General features: G+C 36.2%; 1 protein-coding gene across 1 annotated transcript in view; it reads right to left on the reverse strand.

Moving 5' to 3' along the window:
* Positions 1–22,862, reverse strand: part of PRKX (protein kinase cAMP-dependent X-linked catalytic subunit) — a 61,447-nt gene that overhangs the window by 13,490 nt on the left and 25,095 nt on the right. The window contains exons 2-5 of the mRNA XM_057411953.1: positions 17,189–17,357; positions 12,705–12,968; positions 5,751–5,870; positions 1,134–1,229 (exon numbers count right to left, since the gene is read on the reverse strand). Of these exons, the coding sequence (XP_057267936.1) occupies positions 1,134–1,229; positions 5,751–5,870; positions 12,705–12,968; positions 17,189–17,357 (649 nt within the window). The remainder of the gene's footprint in view (positions 1–1,133; positions 1,230–5,750; positions 5,871–12,704; positions 12,969–17,188; positions 17,358–22,862) is intronic.

Below are 22,862 nucleotides of genomic sequence, written 5' to 3' on the forward strand. Positions count from 1 at the left end.
GAAAAAGCATCTTATCTGCAATACGCCCATAACAATTGCAAAATACGATGACTAAAATACACATATGAATATTTAATACTGCATACTGAACTGGGGCTCTGCTATCAGAAGTGGAAGTTGATTTTACACTGGAACTTGTGAAGTATCAAGAGTTTATTCAGGTAGTTATGTTGAGAGTGCTTTAACTGGTACATATGCATACAAAGGAACAGTTTAGTGTTCACTTCCTGCTCTCAAAATTATTACTCATATTAAATTACCTATCTCCTCATATTTCTCCTCTTTTCTTTCTGCCAGGCACTAACCTGATACCAATAAGCTCTGTAAAAGGTGAACAACACTTAATATTCTAAAATATGCAGAAAAGTAAGAAGTGCAGATACAATCTTAGAACCATATCTCCAGTCTGAAGTCTACCAAAGACATAGTTTTACTTGGACTGCAAGAATAAATGTAATCTAAAATATTTTCCAACATGGTGTTCGTCGTGGTTTAAGCCGAGCCAGTAACTTGGAAACATGCAGCTGCTTGATCACTCTCACCCCTTCTTTCGCCCTCCGCTCCCAGAGGGATGGGGAGGAGAATCAGAAGAATGTAACTCCCACAGGTTGAGATAACAGTCCTGTAACTAAAGGACAATACAAAAATAGTACTGCTACCACCAATAATAATAATGATAAGTGGAATAACAAGGGAAGAGAATACAACCACTCACCACTCACTGACCAATACCCAGCCCAACCCAAGCAGCAATCTAGCTCTGGGTAACTGCCCCCAGTTTATATACTGGGCATGATATGCTGTGGTATGGAATACCTCTCTGGTTAGTTTGGGTCAGGTGTCCTGTCTCTGCTTCCTCCCGGCCTCCCCTCCTCCCTGGGAGAGCATAAGACTCAGAAAGTCCCTGGTCAGAGTAAACATTACTGAGCAACAACTAAAAACATCGCTGTTATCAGCGTTGCTCCCAGGCTGAAAGTCAAAACCACACCACTGCACCAGCTACTAAGAAGGGGAAAAATGACTGCTACTGCTGAAGCCAGGACAGTGTTTTATAAAACCTTCTACAAAGAATCTTTAGAAACAGTACTAAGGAGATGTATAGAATATAAAAGTGTTGGGAGTCATGGACTTACTTTACATATAAATCCAAATGCCTTGGGAAATCTATTTTGCCAGCAAGAATCTTCTGATATATACCAAATGGATTGTCATCAAAAAATGGAGGAAACCTATTTTAATACAGCAAAATTTTAGAGGTTAGAAAAAGAATTTCAGAAAACCTTATAAACAGTATTATGCTAGAGTAATTCCCCTCAGAAATCACTGATTACATAGTTATTTTTGGTATGACATCATTAATCAAATACTAGCTTGAAGAATAACCCAAATCTGCTATTGCAAAATAGAAAAAAAAAAAAAATAAATGCAATATATTGAATACAGAATTAAAACTGAAGTATTACGAGAGAGGATTTTGTTACATTAGCACAGTAATTAATCAACTATGAAACATATTTCAATGTTAAAATGTTTTGCCTTTATCTGTAAAAACCAATGGTACACTTTCCAAAACAACATTGCCATTTTTGATCTTGTCCTATAACTGCAGACATACCCTTACATACCCTTATTCACTAGTTTCTAAAGCATCCTCATATGAATAGATTGTTCAGTTCAGTTCATAATTCTGCTTCTTGAATTCCTGTATATATCTTGTTAGAGAAGCTTTGAAAGAGACAGACCTGAAATTCTCTCAAAGTGTAGCTGTCTTTCTGTGTGGGACAGATAAAGTACTTATTTCATAATCTTCCCAAGATGATCAAGATGCAATTAAAAATCTAAACTTAGAATTGTCTAGAACATTCATGAAGTTATGAGCAAAAAGTACTTATTTTAAAGCTCCAATAAGAATCAAGTATTTTCTGTTGTGCTTCCTTTACTAATGTAACACATCTCCTAATAACTGCAAGAGGATCAGAATATTACAGTTGGTATAAGCAGCTTAGCCCAAGTGCCAAAGGTTTTTCAAAGTGGCAGTCACCTTTTTAGAAATTACCACCGGAAACCTGTTAGGGGAATGAAAAAACTAACTACTAATCTCAGTCCCACCTTAACTTCTATAACATGACCAAAGCATCCCTTTCACTATGCTTCTGTCTCAAAAAAACCCCTACAGAATAAAGGCATTTTGAGTATCAACTATATTAAGATATTAAAATCCAATGTTTAAAGTATTTTCACATCTCCATCAGTATAGTTAAGAAAAGCTGTCTGTGTGTATAAGGATAAAAAAGTACTACTACATTCTGTACACTACTGTGGTGTAAAATCAAGAACAAGTATGTATATTTACACGTGGTTAAATTGCTTTTTCCTTTCCCACTTTGAAAAACTGAAATTAATATGTCTAGAATTCCTGCAAGAAATTTAAATCACATCTGGCTCTATATTAGCTTAATGGCAAGACCGCTTAAAGTGCATTTGAACGTATGCAAAATGAGAACAGCTTTGAAAGATGACAGATTTTTTACAGACAAACCAACTTGACTTTGAAACTACTTGTAAACATCTATTTTCAACACAGCATGGATTTTAGACAAAAAAAAGTACTGTGATGGAAGCTACCTAATAAATCAACAAGTTTGTTTAGGTTAACTCTCCTAATTTGGTACTACTCATCTGTGCTGTAAAGATTTCTTCTCACCCATGGTTCTCCCCTGCTCTTCTATATTTTATGCTTTTTATTCTTCTTATATTTTATTATCTTAAACCTAAACAGACCTTGCCTTAAATATAGTGTGTGCAGATTTAGAATTCTATGGGCCTCCAGAGATTAAGTCAGAGAAATAAGACACTGCAGAACAGGAAAGTGTGGTTTTGTTTGTTTGTTTTTAGAGAGACCATTTCCTTACACACACATCTATCAATTATTTTCAATTGCTTTTGGGGTTCAGAGAGTAACTTCAGCAAATAGCTGCCAAATGTCTTCAGTAACTTGCAGATAACAATTTAGTCTTGAAGTCAGGTTTTGTTCACCTTCAAATAATTTTCAAATCTTTGAATTCCGAGGGATTAAGTTACGAAGGACTGGTTTTGCATTTAAAGTCTTGATAGTAAATATCAAGCCACATCTTGAGTTGGTGAAGAAGAGTCATAAAACACTACTGCCACCTATAGAAAAAAGCTGATAAAATGCTAAAAGCATATGCCTGATGTCACAACCTGCCCTCCTAAAGAAATCACACATAAGCCGCAGTCCCTATTCTTCTCAACCTCCCAAACCCCGTAATCTTGAAAATCCTAAGCAAGTAGTATCAATCTCCATCCCCCACAAAAATGAAATAAAATAAAATAAAATAAAACAAAACAAACTGAACCAAAAAAAACCAAGCAAACTTAGATGGAGTCCCTCTCCCAGCTTTGGATAAGGACTCCACCTGAGCACTAAAAAGTAAAAAGGAGCATCCAATCATTATGAAGAACATGTCTGCACAGATACTGTAGCAAAAAAACATTACAAAATCAGTGCAGCAGACAGCTGCTCTGTCAATCAGCCCATATAAGAACTCGGTTGCCTTTTAGAAATACGTAGTTTATTTCTATTTATTAAGAGTCTCTATAACCAAACCATTTATGTTAAGCTGGGGTTAATCCAAATCTTATCCCTTGAGCCAGACAGCATCAGGACACAAAGAATCTCACATAGAAATGACTGCGCCTGCTCCCTATTTTTATGAAGAATATACGCCAGTCATATTTCAGTAGAATATATATAGCAGTCATACTTCAGCGCCCTGCAGTCTTGAGGTCTCAATGACTCCAGAGACCAGATCTTGCTTGACTAACACCTGTAGTCAGTATGTTAACTTTGGAAACTACGTTTCTATTACTGCTCTAGCAGGGAAAATTTCATCAACAGCTCTGTAAGGTGCAGAAAGGAAAAATGAAAAATATCCACTTACACCGAGACTACACAGACCAAACAGAGAGTGGTCCCACCAAAACCGGTGGCAGGAACATAAATCACTCAGATTATAGCTGGGAGACTGCAGCACCTGCAATCATGGTACAGCATCAGACACTTTTATCTACAGTCCTCATGGTGTCTGGGACTAAGATTAGTGGTAAAAGGGCTGCTGGGAATCTTTTGCTCCTTTCATCCGTGAGTTGCCCCTTGACCAGCTTGGGCCATTCACCCTTACAGGGACAGGAGACAGAAATGTGAAGCCTGGCTTCTGCATAGATCAGCCTACGTAAATAATGACTTTTTGTTAGACAAGGCAGCCAACCCTGCCTTGGTCAGTAGGGAACTAATATATTTTTATGCCTTTTCTGCCTAGAAATCACCTTGAGATTCAGTCAATGGATATGCAAGCCTTCAGGATATTAAGAAAGCAAACAGTGGGCAGCACTGCTGTCTTGGGATCAAGTTTTGATGCTATTGGGTGGAATTCTTCAGAGCAAACACACGCAATGGATTGGAGCTCTGAAGTGATTGTCCACCAGGGGAACTGTCTGCCTGGGCAACTTGACAAGCTTGTCCAAACACCAGAAGTCCCCAGAGTTACCCTGAACTGACAGTACTGTACAGAGAAAAGAAAGAATAAATCCATGCAAAGATGTTTTTATTCCAGCCACTCAGTGGGGTTGCAGATCCATAATGGAAGGCCACAGAGGCAACTGGACACACTCTGAGGGAGCAAGAAAATACAGGGACCTAATACTGAAAACATTCTAACAACTATGAAACTAAAATGATGTTACTGATACTGATGATACTGATACTGTGTTTCTTTCAAAGCCATACAAAACTTGCTTTCACCAGCATCTGTTCTGCTGCATTGACCAGCTCAAAATAGATTTCTTTCAAAATTCCCCCTCTTTGTCTAAGTACCTTCAAATGATATAGCCAAGATGAAAAAAGAAAAACATGCAGATGCCTTGTTTAGTACACAAGCAAAATTACATGTTCTCCCTACCTAAACCAGTCATTTAAATATTATTCAAAATAGCATTTCTTTTTTGAAATCAGAGCGAATTTACAGTAATTTTATCTACCCAACACTTCAAGTCAGGAGCAGTAAATTATATTAATGCCAGAAAGTCTCTATACAGTTTGAATTTGTATCTTTCAGAAACACTGCTTATCAAGCAAATTCCAAAACATGAGAATTACAAGTTTGAGCAAACTGACTTCCAAATAGACATTTTTCCCTGTTCCTTTTTCTTTAGCTGTACTAGTAAATTTTCCTACTTGCCACAATGCATTTTGGATGACTATAGCTCTCACTGCAAATATGATTTCACTATACTAGAAACTAATTACAGAAGTTTCAAAGAAAACTGGTTAGTCCTCTTCTTCATCCTTTAAATATAAAGGATGTGGTACATAAAAATCTAAACTTCAACAAAACCTGGATTTCCAGAACAGATAAGGAAAAGAGCAGCTGTTAAAAGTCTTAGATTAAAAAACCCCAACAACAAAAAACCCCAACAAAAAAAACCCAAAAGCAAAATTGACCATCAAACTAAATTAAAAAAAAAATGCGTAAAAAAAAAAACCGTAACAGTAATGATACATGTTCTTTTGTACACCTTCCCAATTCCTTTCTTCAGGAAATGAAACTCTTGTATCAATAATAAATTGAACCCAAATTTGCTATTCTGAGTATCATAAACACAACAAGCAAAGAACCCTGTATTACTTTATTATATAATATTGCTGTAATATAGTAATCATTATCACTTACCCTGACAGCATCTCAAATACAAGAATTCCTAGAGCCCACCAATCCACAGCTCTTCCATGGCCTTTGCTTTGTATAACTTCTGGTGCAAGGTACTCTGGAGTGCCACAGAGCGTCCATGTCCTGGGAGGAAAAGAAGACAGAAAAAAAATTAAACAAACAAACACAGACTAACCTAAAACTGAAACAGTAGTAATAGAAAAAAAAATAAAATAAAAAACAAAACAAAACAAAACCAAAACAAAATAAACAAGCCAACCAACCAACCAAAGAAAAAACAAACAAACAAAAAGACTTTTACAAGACCTAAAAAGGATTGCTTCGATGAGGATCTCCAATTCTCCCATAACTGAGATATAAAGAAATCAAGAAACTTCCTGCCTGCAGGAAGTACATGTGCAGTTTGCTGACTGTTGGTATGGTACTTTATCCATTAGGCTATCACACTGCCTTGACGTTATTAACAGCTGTTGTCACCCTGGGAACTGCAGACCCTGGGATTTCATGCAGTACTTCTGACAGGCTCAGCAGAAAGCAAGCTTATTAGCATATTCCAGCAACAATAAATTTTTTTTGTTTGGAAAAAACAAAGGCAAGAGGAGGAGACAAAAAAGTAGCAGCTTTAATCAGTAAATAGCTACAGACATATGCAGGATTCCTTTCACAATTTAAGCGACATTCTTCAAATGGTATTGAAATGTTGCCTGTTATCACTTTAAAAAGAAAACGTTTTATATATTCAATTGTTTAAAATATTTACAAGGTGTAAAATTTTTTGACATAGCTTTCTTAATATAAGCTCAGGATAGAAAACTGTCCTATTGCTACCTAACTGAAATGTGTATTTCAAGTTCTATAAATTCAAGAAATAAATTGAAACTAAGCAGTTAATGTTTACAAAGACCAAGTTACATTTTGAAACAAAGAATATTCTGAAAACATTTCTTTCAGAATTGTGAACTCTTCTTTGTAAAAAATACCCATGAAGAATTTGCCTGGCATCACTACCTTATGTTTAATATGCACTAGAGAAAAAAAAAAGTGCTTTCATTCTGAATAAATTACACTTCCTAGGTAGACAGTCAGAAGATGAAACTATGATAAAGTACAGTTCAAGAGAGAATGAAACAAGAGCACAGAACAAGAAAGAAAAAAGCATACTGCATTTTAAGAAGAATTCTAGTAAGACAGGACAAAGAATATAGTGACAAAATTAATTATCACTGCATATAATTTCTAACTTGCAGCAAAAAAACCCTCTAATTGTTTTATTTGTGAGTGCAGGTAGAATCTTCTCCAATCAAACTGGTTATATGGTGCTAGAAAAATGCATTAGATTGAAAAGCAATCACTCTTAGAAGTCACACATATTCAAGATCTGATTTTTCCTACCACTGTTCTGCTAAACGTAACAAATCATTTTCCTAACCCTAAATAGATAATCAAGATGCACCTTATGGAATCTCAGACTGTCAACATTTTTTTTTCTTTTTTATTGTTTTCTCTTTTGTCTGTTTGGTTTTTCACAACTTAACCCTGACTCATAAAAACACTTAACATCAAGAAAGAGGAGCTATACAGTCAGTCAAGACTTTAAATGAAGGTTTATGATGCACAGAGTTGAATTTCTTTAACCTTGGTTTTAATATGATTTTAATATGGAAAACCTTGGTTTTAATAAGCTAAATCACTCCAGGTAAACTGTCAGAATGTGTTGGACAACACTATACACGGTTCTTGAAAATACATTCATTGGTGTAAATAATACATATTTAATTTTCATCATAAAAAGGTGGCATATTTTTTATTGCTAGAAAATAGAAACTTTTTGCAATTCAAGCATGCTGAAGAAAATCCTTATGTACAGCACTGATTTACACACTACTGCCATCTAGCGGTTGTCCAGATAAGGACTAGGTGATCAGGAAAAGCAGCAATGCTTTGTTACCTCTTAAAACGAAACAACCCCTTTATTACAGGGTTTTACATGGCTGCATTACAGTCCATTGTCTTAATTTTTTTTTATACTAATTTAGCCAGCTCTGCAAATAAAGCAGCTGGAGTTTTACTCTATTTGGGAAGAAGGGGCATACAAATGAAGCAAATAGAACAGGCGCATGTTTTAATGGACAAGCTAGATGGTTTACAAAGCAATGTCCCACAGTGGTCGCTCTTTCCTCCCCCAAAATTGCCACAACTATGAAACCCCAAATTCAGCAAAAGTGCAGTCCTTGGTGGTTTTTATCCCTTATCAAAGTCATTTACATACAGAAAAAAAAAAAAATAGTCTAAGATTTGACCATGACTTCCAGGACCTCCATAATTTGCTGGTAACAATGTGTCTAAAATGATACTCAATTCATGGCTTGACTTTATGAACGAAGATTTGGGAAGGGCTTTACCCATGCTTACTACAAGCCCGCTGATGACTAAAAAGGCCAATGTGGGATAGGCGAATCTGGTTGCAAAAAGCACAACGAAAAGTCTCCTTGGGTGGTATAGGTGGGGCACAATTCTTTCTATGTTGTCTTTTCTCCTTGAGACTAGTTCTGCATGTATTCTCAAAGGAGACAACGGCATTATGTATGGTGTCTCCAAGTCTCCCGATTGGAGGCCAAGGTGGACCACTGATGGTTGTCAATATGGCCAAGGCTAAGGTATTGTTTCGGGGAGTCCTTATATCTCTTCTTTGGGGCACTTTTCTTGCGGCAACCAGTGGCAAGTTCACCGTAAAACACGATATTAGGGAGGCGGTGATCCTTCATCCTAGAGACGTGCCCTGCCAGCGCAGCTGCAATTTCAGCAATATGGCCTCAATACTGGTGACCCCTGCCTGTTCAAGGACAGTAACATTTAACACAGAGTCAGTCCAATGGATATTTAGAATTGTACGGAGGCAGCACTGACGAAAGCGTCCGAGGAGTCACAGGTGATGACAGTCGACAACCCATGATTCAGACCCATATAAAAGAGTAGACAGTACAATGGCTCTATAGACACTAATCTTTATACTTCTCTTCAGGTGTTTATTGCACCAGACTCTTTTACGGAGTTTTCCAAAGGCTCTATACACCTTCGCTGTTCTGTTATCTACTTCTTTGTCGATCATGGCATCCAAGGAAATAATGCTTCCCAAATAGCTGAACTGCTGAACTGACTTAAGCTCTGACTCACCAATGGTATTGTGGGGATGGTGATAATCTTGTGGTGCAGGTTCATAGAGAACTACTGTCTTCTTCAAGCTGACTTCCAGCCCAAAAAGCTGAGCCGCCTCCACAAAGCAAGATGTTAAAAGCTACAGAGCTGCTTCTGTGTGGGCAACAAGGGCAGCATCGTCAGCAAAAAGCAGTTCACGGACAAGATGATTTAAAGTCTTAGTGTGGGCCTTCAGTCGCCTTAGATTGAATAGGTTACCATCAGCATTATATCAAATATAAATGCTGTTTTGTTTGTAGAGGTCTACCCTAGCCCTTTGGAGCATCATGCTGAAGAAGACTGTGAATAAAGCCGGTGTGAGAACACAGCCTTGTTTCACGGCATTGGTTATTGGGAAGGGCTCAGAGAGTGCATCGCCGTATCTGACTTGGCCTTGCTCTTGTAACAGTATAGATTAATAACAAGATCTTTCCTTTCAAGCAAAAGGAAAACACAAATTAAGGAAATGCCAACATATCTTGAAGACCCCTAGCTGCACTAGGAAATACAATTTATTACCACCAGTAGGTCATCTACTTAATTTCAATCAATAAATTTATGTTTACTAACTACTCAAAAACTTGGGGGAAGCTCAAATTCTTTGTAAAGTTGTGTATTTGTGCTGTAAGATCATGACTTCCTCATTTTTTAGTCATTAAACAAGCTAATATTTTTTAAAATTAATCAAGAAAGATGACTTCATCTTTTTATAGCATTTAAGTTTTTTGGGGTTTGTATTTTTTTTTCTGGTTTGTTTTTGTTTGGTTGTTTTTTTTGATTTGGTTTGTTTGGGTTTTTTATCATTACTATTTCATGACTGTTGCATATTCATCAGAAATTCCAGATAATCTTTTTGAAGATAAATTAGGAAGCACAAAAATAAGAATAAACCGTGTCATTCAAACTACTACAAAAATAAGTCCATTGCCCTGGGTTTTCAAGATAAAAGCTGAAGGTAAGCAATAGTTAGTAAGTTTGAACATTTAATTTTAAAACATGAAAATAAACCAAAGAATTTACTCTGGTCACTAAGATAAGCTATAAATAGTATTTGCAGGACTTGTTAACAGTATTATTTGAAGAAGTTAACTCTTTATGTTTAACGTATTTCAGCACTCTACACCATTCAGCTTCCACCTCTGCAGTCCCTGACAGGCTTCTCACATACAAGCTGGAGATTAACAACAATGTACTTGTTGGCATTCTTGCCTGGAAGTTTCTCTGTAATTATATTCAGTGGAGATTGCTTTGTGACAAACAATACACTTTGCAAACAAGACTTGCTGTGTCCTGTTTTGTTGTTTTGTTTTTTATTTTGTTTTGTTTTCTCTCTTCAGTCCACTCCACAGACCAGTCACGAGGCACAACCATTTTCAGTAACAGTGCAGAAGTGTCCCCAATGTCTTTATGGTTAATCACTTCTCAAGTTTCTAGGAAGACTTGCACAGTTTAACAACTAAGGGATGTTTTTAGGAATTTAAATTCAACAAACTAAATTTAACACTCCTAAAAATAAAAAAATAAAAGTCCTAACTTTACCTAAAACTTTCACAACATTCTCAGGGAAGTCTATGCATAAAAAACATAAAATTCCATGAACTTTAGTTTCATATGTCTCTGAAACAATTCAGGAATTAAAACAAAAACTAATTTAGAAGGCCCACAAGTGAGAAAGATCAGAAACATGTTTAATGGATATACATTTATTCATGGTGGATTATGTGGTATGTGTTTTCCAGAAAAAGAAAACTCTGAACATGTACTGGCTATAAAGTTTAAAGCAAATTCTTTCTACATTCTTCAGGTAACAATCACAAACATCTCCTCCCCATCTTTTTTTCTTGACTGCCCTTTTTTAAAAGTAGTGGCACATCTATTTTATGTGAATATACTTACAAGAAACTGAAAAGTCTCCAGTTAAGCAACACCAAGGTAGAAGAAATAAACAGCAGCTGAGCAAAGACACTGTTTTGAAGAAAAACTTAGAATTTTTAAGAGTACACTATGACTGAATAGGGAGGAACAAGGATAAACAAAAGGACAAATCAATAAGGAACAGGAGGAAACAAGAAAACTTCCTGGATTTCCTCGTTCTCTAGGTTAAAAATTGGAGCCTAGCCCTTCAGAAAATGTAGTAAACAGGTAAATGTGCAGGCTACTTCCCACATGGGGACACAAGCTATGAGCCAGCCACTCTCTATGAAGAGCTGCTTAACTGTAGATGGATATGGTGAACACCCTTTCTCACACATTAATGGGAAGAAAAACATGTACAGAAAAATCTCAATTAAGCAACTACAGAATCATTCATGGGACGCATTCTGTATCAAGATTGTAACTGTATTTTTGAAGGTCTTCTGCAGACCATGCTTTATTTTACATATCATGTCTTGTCTTCCCTTCCCTAGGAATACATTTGCTGGTCCTAAGTGGCGTGCTTCCTCACAGTTGTTTGAAAACCATATAGACTGTGCTTCATTTTCACAATTCATATATAGTATATATATATGTATACAGATAGAAACATTCACGAAACATTCACATACTTCCATATAAGATTCATGTGTACAGACATCTGCTGTGCATAAAGATGACAAAACATGTCTTTGTACTTCTCATCAAACAGTCTATGAAACAAAGTAAGTGGATAAATTGCTGACAATTGTGTACCTTTACAGAGAAAAAAAAACCAGTGTTACGAAAATGACTACAGCTAGGGTGGAGAATACAGCCCAAACCCAAGAAAACCCAAACCAAAACAACCCAAATAAACCAGATTTGCATAGGTAACTGCTTGTACTCTAACTGGTTAAGCCCTTGCTCCTTTCAATTTTATGTTCTTTATTACCTGTTGTACAGTTAAAAGTAAATCAGCTATAAATACAAGACTATTTCATTGTTCTATGTGATCTATGATTCAACTCTGAACAAACTGCTCAAGTTCACTGCTCCCCCCCAAGCAATGTAGGACACACAAAACCCCCACCCAGTTAAAAGAAGCAGTTATAGCTTCTTTTGATGTCCTAAAATACATTTGAACAAATTTACTTTAATAGATTCATCTCCTGGATTGAAAACTATACTCTGAAGTGAACTATCACTTTATTTAATGAAGAGCTACATCTGTTGTGTCTTAAACCCACAGAAATCCAAATTAAGAATAACCACTAAGTGGCAGTATCTACATGTAAAAAGGAAGTGTAAGAATTTGTATGAAAATATCTTATAAAAAGATCATCCTGCTTTCCTACATGGAAGTAGCTTCACCTCCTCCCACAAAAAGTAGTTTTCATTTAAAAACAAAATAGCAAAAAATAAAACAAACCCACATTTTTACACCTATCTGCTTGACCATTGGAAACTAAATTCAGTCAAACATGTTGATATTAAAACATGGTTTTAAAACAGACACTTAGACCTCAAAGGTGAATAGAACCAGTGTACTTATTAGTTGCCTACCATTCATCTGTGCCAAGGCAACTCAGCACTGTAAGAATGTAATCCATAGGGAAGCAACCTTTACGACCTCTGTAAGGTGATTTGATCCCTCAGATCCATCTTCACTTTAAACTGATTTTGTAGAATTTCACATAGACACTGAGATGTTGCAAAAGCAGCATTAAACAGGAAAACAGATAGAGGACTGAAGAGGATGAGCACCTATGTAACACCTAACTCACATATGGCCTCCTTCAAGAGGTAGCCCAAGGGCGTAATACCAAAACTTGTCACACCACTTTTCTATAACAAAAACTTACTTACCTATCCACCAGCTTTTTAGCAAATCCAAAATCAGTAAGCTTGATATGTCCTTCTTTGTCTAGTAATATATTTTCAGGTTTTAAGTCTCTGTAAACTATTTCTTTGGAGTGCAGGTATTCTATTGCACAAATAATTTCTGCAGAATAAAACAGTCCTGTGCTGTTGTTGAAACGCCCCATGTTGCGCAGGTAACTAAAAAGTTCTCCTCCTGGCACATACTCCATTAACATATATAGAAAACGTTCATCGTGGCTGGTCCAAAATCTGTAATAAAAACATTATTTTATTGAATAAATTATCTGTCCAATTTGCTTTAGAAGTATATTTCTGTAAAATTATCTCTGCTCTATGTACATAATCAATTTATGCTTCCTAGTCCACAAATATTAAAACCCCAAGAATCTAAGTAACAGATATTCAATTAGCTGACTTAACCTGAAAAATAAAGCAGATAGTTCAGGATGCACAGGCTAAGAAAGAAAAATCTAACTGACAGACTTTGCTGCATCATACAAAAACAGGCCTGATAAGCAGCTAGTAACTGACTTGGTACACTGCCAGTCTGCTAAGAACAGACAATTCTTACACACCTTACCTTTAATTTATCAAATATTGCCAAAGTGATGGTGTGTAAGCAGAGCTTTTGTAAAGATGTTTATGACAGTGTGTTCAAAAACAAGACACCAGAGAGTTCTCCTTCCCCTCTCCAATCCCCTTCTCCCTAGAAATATACAACCTCGACTAAACTATCAAATCGCAATGCCTGCTCTCCTACAATATCTTTAACAAAAGTAATAGAAACCCCAAAATTATCGCAAAACAAGATTCCTTTCTATACTTCAAAATTAGCCTAATGATAAGTATCTTCCATCACTCAGAGTATTAACTTTAATTTAAGAACTATGATTGTGGTACTCATTATTACAGTGCACTGAAGAGCAGCTAAGGAACAAGGAAAATCATTCCACATGGCTTTCAAATGCTTCATTACAGAATACAGGAATCTTCTTTCCTACATTCCCCAAAACAGCTTAGTTTTTCTTTCTATCCACATTGAACAACTCATACACCACACACCCAAATATAACTTGATACTTAAGAAGAAAATAAGTATCCAGTAACATCTTGGAAGAATATTCTACCATTTTAAAACAAACAGCTATCCCTATTACTAAGTTAACAGATAAAGAACAGCGTATCCCTACCTAGCTTATTGATATAAGAATAGAAGTTACTTTAGCCTCTAGTAACTGTTTCTGCAGTATCTTAAGAATGGAAAGATAAAGTATCTTTTTGTTTGGGGTTTTGTTTTTTTTTTCCTTCATTATCTGGTTCATAATCAAGGCACAGAGTCTCAAGAAAGATAAGCAGTGCAAACTAAGCTCCAAAACTTATGAGTGACTTTTTTCAGTAATATTTGCTTTCTTGATATCAGCACTGAAGCAACCAAGAAAATGAGACATCTAACCATCAGGAACAGCTCCCCCATTCCTTCGAAGTGATAAAGAAAGTAGAACACAAGCTTTTTGCTTTTATGGCACTACTTCCCTATCATAGTCATCAGCATCATCAACTGGCTGTTGATGATGTTCATGGTATCTTTACTGACTGTGTAAAAAGAAAAAAAAAAAAAAACACTCTTGAAATGTATTTTAAGTAGGCAAAATTGCACCTACAATAAACAGAGGAATCAGAATGGGCAAAACAAAGCAAACCACATATTAAAACAAAACGAACCAAAAACCCTGAAACATGTACAGGGGAGAGAAAGGGCAAAATCTGGCAAAGAATACAGAGGATGAAAGTGGAAAACCTAGACCATTAAAGACAGCAGTTCTACTGCAATTAATTTCTTCAAGAACTGACTCTTAAAGGTTTCTCTATCCACAGAAAATTTAATGCATTATTTGGCATACATTAAAAACCAGCAATAACAAAGAACAGCATAATAAAAATTCAGTATTTGCAATACGGATTGCTTTAAGTGGTATTTGACTACAAAACCCAAAAATATTACAGAAGCTGTGATGAGCAACATTATAATGCAACATTATGATTCAGCTATTTTACCTTACAGAACTGTAAGACATAGTTGATTTTATTAATTCCTATCCTCTTGAGAAAAAAAAAAAATAAAATCAAAGAGACATGCTGAAATTACAGCACAGTATGAACTGCTGCACCCATAGAGGTATGACACATCACTCAAACATGTCAGCAAAATTGCACCGAAGAGTCTTCAGTGACCAGCTGTTGCAGAAAGCACCAAGAAAGCATTTCCAAAAAACAGTTAAAAAAAAATGTAGACAAATAACTTCAGTATCTCACAAAAACCAGGACCTCATATGCAGCAAAGCCATTTCTCGAAAGTAACAGGTAAAGGAAAAAAAGAAAATCTTGTCTAAAAGTCTTTACATGTAGGAAGGTACAGGGAAGATGAACACCAGAAATAAATTACATGCAGTCTTACTTTAAAATTCTCTACCATAAAGTGCTAAAAAACCCCAGTATTACTATGCACAGACACATATTCATTATTTTGCAACAAAAGGAAGATACTATCCATGTTTAAGATGGTGATGCCAATTGAAAATATAAAAAACAGACCATGGAGATAACACAGTTAAAAGGCATCGAAGCAGAACTATATAGGATATTTTTCCCCTTTTTGTTAATCAATTATAAGCAAAACATCTCTTAGGGACGGGAAGAGGTGCCTGAAAAAAACCTGTTAGCAACATAAAAAGCCAGACGAAGTTTTATTCGTCATACAGTCAGTGATAATTGGCCATCAATCCTTGTTTAACCTAAAGCATGCAAATATTAACATGATTTATATTTTAACTAACTCATTACAGCTAGGTTGCTTTGAGTCTCCTTTGCCAAGGAACAAAGGCATCACATAGACAACTACATGAGCATAGATGATGCAGCATCTCATTGAACACATGAACAGAAAATGCAAAGAGCTAGAAGACATGAAGAATGTTTGCCTTGCTCAGAAGTGAGCTTCTAGTCAGATTGTGTCCTTTGGTTATTTTTAAAATCTGACACTGAAATCTGACAACGGAATCCAAGAAAACGTATCAGTTTGGAATTTTGGTCACTTCTGTATAGACGTGAACCCCCAACATCCCTGTCTCTCTTCTCACCTGTTTCTCTGCTCCCACACTTACTGCGCTGTTCCAGATGCACAGATGTACTGGGTTGAGGGTTTTTCTTGTTTGTTGATTTAGGTAGTTTTTCGTTTTGGTTTGTTTTTTTTTTTGCTTCTTTTAAAGAATTTATGTATGATATACATATCATATGTGATATATGCGAATGTACATATAAAACCTTGTTCCCCCTGTTCCATCCAGTCTAAACAGATGTACTCAGACCCTTTATCTTGCCTTCCTGTATGCATATGAAACTGCACATACCCTACAACTCATCTTAGAGACACTATGCCACACAGGATTTCTGAACACTGGTGGGAAACTAATGTGATACTGGAAAAGCAACAGCACACCAATGTAAAAGCCTCCTTCTGCAGGTCTCTTCTCATCTTTCAGATGACTACCATGCTTTTGCCTTTTCCTTTTTCTTCTCATAGTTTCTTAGCCCTGGGAAGAGGTTGCACTCCCTGCAGCCAGAGATTAACTAAAGCTAATTTTGTCTAATTTTATGTAAAGGTGATTAAAGCAGGTAAATGCAAAACAAATTTTAGTCAATGGCTCTGTATCCATGCACGAGAAAATATAAATGCAAGTTAACTGTGCAATTACCCAGAGGTTTAGCTATCCCATTAATAGACATGGACTCATATTTTTGTTGTGGTGCTATGAACAGTAAAATCTGATGCCTTCTTTCCTTAAAAAAGAAATCACTGGGATCATATGAATCACCGTAATTCCACTAAAAAAAAAGTATTATTCATGAAATGTGTTTAAATCCTATTTCTCAACAGGTTCCATCACTTAACCTCAAATATAGGAACCACAAAGCCCAAGAAATGATGCAGTACTTAAACTCTAAAAATAAAAGTTTTCAAAATAAGAATTTGTACAAGGTTTCAAAAAACAGATACTTAAATGTAATTATAACTTTATCTAGGACATATATATGCAGAAATACTTCTTTTCTCACCATTCTAACATCAAGAATGATTCTAGAAGTCATTTTGATGAGACAATACTAACATTTCTTCATTAGCATTTTCCTCTTACTTAAGAAAGTATCTTCTGCAGCACGAAAACAAGAGACAGAGTAAAGCTTATAATAAATCATTGCTTAAATGTTTAAATTATGCTTCTTGATTTTAAATTCTTGATTCTTCTGTAATAAATAAATTCAGACTGAAGTCTACTTTAGTCTAGATTACATAATAGAAATTAAATGCTTGGTGGTGTTTAAGTACCTAAGAACTTGCAATGAAGTTCTGGAACACTTTATCTGCACTTTCTACATAAGTTAAATGAATTTAAAAAAATAGAACAACTCACAATCTGATCAAAAAGGGGTGGTTGACTTCTTTCAAGACTGACTTTTCATTGTGCACATGTTGCTCTTGCTTCAGTCGAATGACATCAGGAATGCTCATTACTTTTAGTGCAAAGTAACGTTTGGCCATTTTTTCCTTCACCAGATGAACACGCCCAAAGGTACCCGTGCCTGAAAAGTTGAAGAAGAAATGTCAACTTACTGTAAAAAAAAAAAAGAAAAAAGAAAAGGTAATTTACTATATTAAAATCTACAGGAACTCATTCCTGGTTTGGGTTTTTTTCCTCATCAATACATCAGTATCACATTTTAACTGTTTTCACACAATGTTTTTCTCAGGATTTCTCAACTTTTAATAATAATGATTTACTAAAAATAATGGTATTGTGATACTGCTTTTCGTTGAATAGGTACTGGAGACATTTCTTGCAAAGAGAAGTGGTCCTGAGAAAGCGTAAAGGAGATGTATAAACAAAGTAAGTATGTAAAATTCAAACATAACCAATGAAATGTAACAAGCAAAACTGCTCTCAAGTGCAGACAAAAGGCTAGGAAACACTCTCTTCAATTTCAGAGATCAGTTTTAATTTAGATCAGATGGCGAGGTGCATGATAAACTCAAAAGCATTCAGCTGGTTATATTCACAGCATGTGGCATAAAAGTGAAAAAAAAAACAAAACACCAATAACCAACCAACCAAAAAAATTAAAAGAAAAATATGACCAAGGATATATGCCAGGGATTTAACAACTCCTCTGCACAAAAAAAAACCCTACTTAACTTTCCATACATTATTTATTAAAGCAAGGTAGCTAAAAAGTCAAAATGTAGGAACTCAGAACACTATGAGCACAGAATATATAAAAATGATGACAATAAAAAAAAAAAATTAAATATTCATCTACCAAGGTTCTGTGCACAGTTCTGGTGTTCTCAACATAGAGAAGGACACAGAACTTTTAGAACAAGTCCAGAGGAGGGCCACAAGGATGATCAGGGGACTGGAACACCTCCTGTATGAAGATAGGCTGAGAAAGCTGGGGCTGTTCAGCCTGGAGAAGAGAAGGCTGCGGGGAGACCTCATAGCAGCCTTCCAGTAACTGAAGCGGGGCTATAGGGATGCTGGGGAGGGACTCTTCATTAGGGACTGCAGTGACAGGAAAAGGGGTAATGGGTTAAAACTTAAACAGGGGGAAGTTTAGACTGGATATAAGGAAGAAGTTCTTTACTGTGAGGGTGGTGAGACACTGGGATGGGTTGCCCAAGGAACTTGTGATTGCTCTCCATCCCTGGTGGTGTTCAAGGCTGGGTTGGACAGAGCCTCGGGTGACATGGTTTAATGGGAGGTGTCCCTGCCCATGGTATGGGGGTTGGAACTAGATGATCCTAAGGTCCTTTCCAATCTTAACTATTCTATGATTGTGTGATTCTGTGACTGAGAATAGATGTTTGCAGTGACTCAGGTGAGGAGATTATTCCCTTAAATGTGCACAGAGAGGTGAAGTCATTCAGTAGGATAAGAGTGATGGGAAAAAATACTTTGCTGACCCTTCTGAAAGCAAATTAAAAAACCTGCTTACAGTTTTGCATTATTGTATTACATGGAAACAGCAGATCTGAGCCACCCTTTTTTTTGTAGTTAATGTATTCATTTTTGCAATTCACTCTTCAAAATATAAAAGGAAAATAAAAGCATACTGCCTTTTAAGTAATGTATTATGTATTTCTCTGTTCAATACAGTAGTCATTAAAGTTCCTTATAAGCACATTGCACTCAAGGCAATTACACATGACTATTTCTTTTAGTTTGAAGTGAAAGTTAAAACTAGCACATTTAGCCACACTGGTATTTGTACTGCAGCACCACGTTATGCATTTGAAGACACACAGGTCAACTTGTTGGATGGGTGCTTATTGTTTTTTCATTCATTAAGCAACACCATGTAGGTTCCTTTAGAACAATAAAATAGATACTAGGATGCTTGGCATTCAAACCAATTTCCTGACTTGTAAGAAGTCACCATCTTGTTGAGAAGACTTGGTTCAGTATTATTAACTAGTATGTCAACTGATTTCTGATCACTCTGGCCAGTTATATATGATCAATCTATACTACAAGACAATTTACTAAGATGTGTAGTGGGTACAGAAAGATGACTAATTAGGTGAAAGGAAACAGATTTTTGAGGAGGGGCAGGGGGTTTTGAGGAGGGGCGGAGGGGTGGGGAGAAAGTAAGGGGAAGATGGCAGTGGAATGCAGACCAGAAAATTACGTGGGGAGGGGAGGAAAAACAAGTGAGTTTTTGCTTCCAGTAGGTTGAATAAACTGGAGAAATTTTTTTTTTAAAAGTTTGTTTTCCATATGTGCATTCTTACCTAAACCATTTAATTAAGTTATTCTTTCCAGTCACTTGTAATACTGTTTAAGAGCATGCCCTTTACTAACAAACAAAACACTCATATTACAAACTCAAAACTAAAAACTTCAGTGATGCAATTTGATGGAACTTGCAGTTTCATTACCAATACAGCTTTCAAAACCAGCTTTCGAGATAAAACTTCTCACCACACAACCCTACCGAGGATTACAATTGTCCAAGCACAAAAGATTCTATCAAAACAGTTTTACGTTCCCACCCGTCCTGAATTACAGTTCTTTAAGCATGAAAACAGTACACAGGTCTTAGATAAAGCCTGCTGTTACAGTGAAGCAAGCCATCAGGTTACCCTGGGAAATTTACCATGCAATTAAATCTTTTAGCAATGCAGCCACATTACATAACTATACATTATTTGCACATGACAACCTTATTTGCACAGGTATGAGCTTTTAAAAAAAAAAAGGAAAGAAAAAAAAATAAAGAAAAAAAAAGGAAAAAAAAGGCCCAAAAGCTTGCAAGCACAGACACCTGTTAAAGCTATTTAAAATACTGATTATTTACATCTGAATTGAATGCATACACAAAAGAAATTACTTAGGTTAATTCAGAATTAGGAGTTGAAATTTCTGAGTAAAAGCACTGTCAAGAATAAATAGTCGTACTGCACACTGAAAGTAAAAATCATCTTACATTTTGAAGACTTGAAAATGTGGACTCAGGGAAATTAACAGCACCAACCCACAAAGTAAATGCTGGGTTTATACACATTTTGATACTTGTATGAACAAAGTGCTTCCATAGACATATTTAACAGGAAAATCAGAAGGGAACACATACCTAATTGCTCCTAAGTCTCCAGTGATCTCATATTTTATGCCTTGTTCTACGTGTCCTAGAAATTTTTATTTTAGAATGCTTTAATTTTTCCTTATGTTATTGGTCTAACTTTACAAACGGTGCTGCTCAGAAATAACAGTAATAATAATAGCAACCACAAGTTCTATCCATTTTCAAAGAAGGACCTGTAAGGGACTTATTTAGCAAGAGTTCTAAATTTGGAAACACAGCCTCTTTAAAAATGTCTCTGCCAGGAACAGCAAAGCCTGGCAGGCTATTCCAGAATAGTGGCAAGCATCTAATCTAGAGAGCCTCTGGGAAAACCAGAAGACCACACAGACAGGCAAGAACACACAACCTCCCTAACCAGTTTTATTGTTGAACTGATTGCAGGCAAGTCTTTTTCAAATGCCTTTAGCCCAGTTTCAAGTAACTATGGAAATCAAGATGACAATACAGACCAAGAAGCCACCTAACATGTTTTCAGACATCTCATAATATGAAGTTTTTTCCCATTCAAGTCTTCCCAGAAAACCCATTAGGTCTGCATCAGTTGGTAGTGACAGTATTCAGACATACAAACACACCCTCCCAGCACTGCTGACAAAAAAATATGCTCTCTAAAAGCCCTAAAGGAAAATAGCAGCAATGTTCTGGAAAGATATCTGGAATTTACTTATATCATTTAAACTGTTCAGTCAAACTTCTCTCACTGCAAAGAGCAAACATAGTGAGCACTATGTATTTCTTTGAACACGACAAAAAAGACTTGAACCATGTGGGGGCCATTAACAACAGGGAGCAAGGGAACCTGCTGAAACTTAAACACAGTTGTATGAAGTATGGAAATGGGATTTAATAGCCACATACAGGACTAATTCTTAAGCTTTTTTTTATCGTTATGCTTTTAGCCAGTCTTCACATAACCAGGTAAAGTTTGCATATAAAGATGACTACAGTTCAAGTATCTCACTTGAAACTTTTGATGTGGATCTTCTGCTCCTGTTTTTTTTGCCATTTCTGCAAAGATTTTAAAATTTCTATTCCTTGAAAATAAATGCAGGAGGCAGAGAAGGACACAACGGTCAAGGTGGGAGGCTGCATGAAGGTGTTGTTATGGTTGTTTAGCACAGTCAAGAAAATCTTGCTGTTTTATACATAAGTCTTACTGCTGGGACCAGGTGGAAATTCTGCCCCTCACATTCATGGGAAGAAAACTAAAAAAAAATTAAAGCAGCAACTTGGCAGTAAGATGGAACCCCAGCTCCATAAATTTGAAATAAGGTTTTTGGAAGCAGAAAAAGGCAGGGTAATGAGTCTTCTATCAAGGTATTGCTGACTTCTGCTCTCCAGAAAGCAGACACTAAACTCATGGAACAGCTTCTGCTAATCCCCAAGAAAGAAGTGTTTTGTTTTGTTTTTTTTTTTCTTTTGCCCACATCACCTCAGGGCTCAGCTAAATTTGACCTTCTGTGACAGGCAAGTAAACATTCCTTAGGTCTACCTTAAAATAGAAATATTCTGTACTTGTCCATCTTGCACATAATAATGAAAGGAAATAGTGTTTACAGATTTGCACAATACTCGACTAACATTTATTTAATGTTTAGTTCAAACCAAGAGAACTGTGGGAAACTGTGTACAGTTCTGTATGAGTGCTAGCCTGCTGAAAAAAGAGCAATGACTACACACACACATAAACCTACCTGTCTCTTATTACAGCATGCTTTAGAGAAAACAAGAAATGTACTTAGATCAGAAAATCATACCTCATGAAAAGTCATTAGAAGGTTTGAAGGAGCATTTGTAGTTGACTTGCACAGTCCCTTTCTCCCTGCTAAGGCAAATAGCAAATGAAAGTTTCTGGCTACCAGTAAAAAAGTAAGTAAAGTGTGGCTGTGCTATTTGCAAACTGCAACACAACTCAAGATTTTCAGGACAAAATGGGCAAACAGAATAAAGCATACAAAATGCTAACCACTAATCCAGTATAATCTGTTTACAACAGAAACAATAAAATTTGGGGATCCCTCTGCAAATTTAATATGGTTGCAGAACTTGAAGGAATGCCAGCAATCTTCTCAATTAGGTAATCTTCTCAGGTTAAACACACACAAAGGGAGGAGACCAAAAACTGCGGAGGACCAGCTTGGCCTAGGTATCAAACACAAGAAGGGCATTCTCAGTCTTACAAAACAAGCTGGATTCCCTAATGCCATGCCAAAATACCTTAGCCAGTTTCCAGGATTTTACTCTCTTTGAAGCCTGGTAGAAAAGACTGGGAATATTTCTGATGCACATTTGGATACTTTTGACACTAGGAAAACCAATCCTGCAACTTCCAATTGGCTAAAACAATTGAGTGAGTAGTCATGTAGTGACTGTTTTGTTAATGATGCAGGTGACTAACTTAATACTCTGCCTCCTTATTTGCTCCTACTAATTAGGGCCAGCTGT

Source organism: Pezoporus wallicus, unplaced genomic scaffold (assembly GCF_028554395.1).
Source record: "Pezoporus wallicus isolate ANWC-B61680 ecotype Strahan unplaced genomic scaffold, APGP_CSIRO_Pwel_v1 contig_2372, whole genome shotgun sequence".
In the NCBI taxonomy this organism is placed as follows: domain Eukaryota; kingdom Metazoa; phylum Chordata; class Aves; order Psittaciformes; family Psittacidae; genus Pezoporus; species Pezoporus wallicus.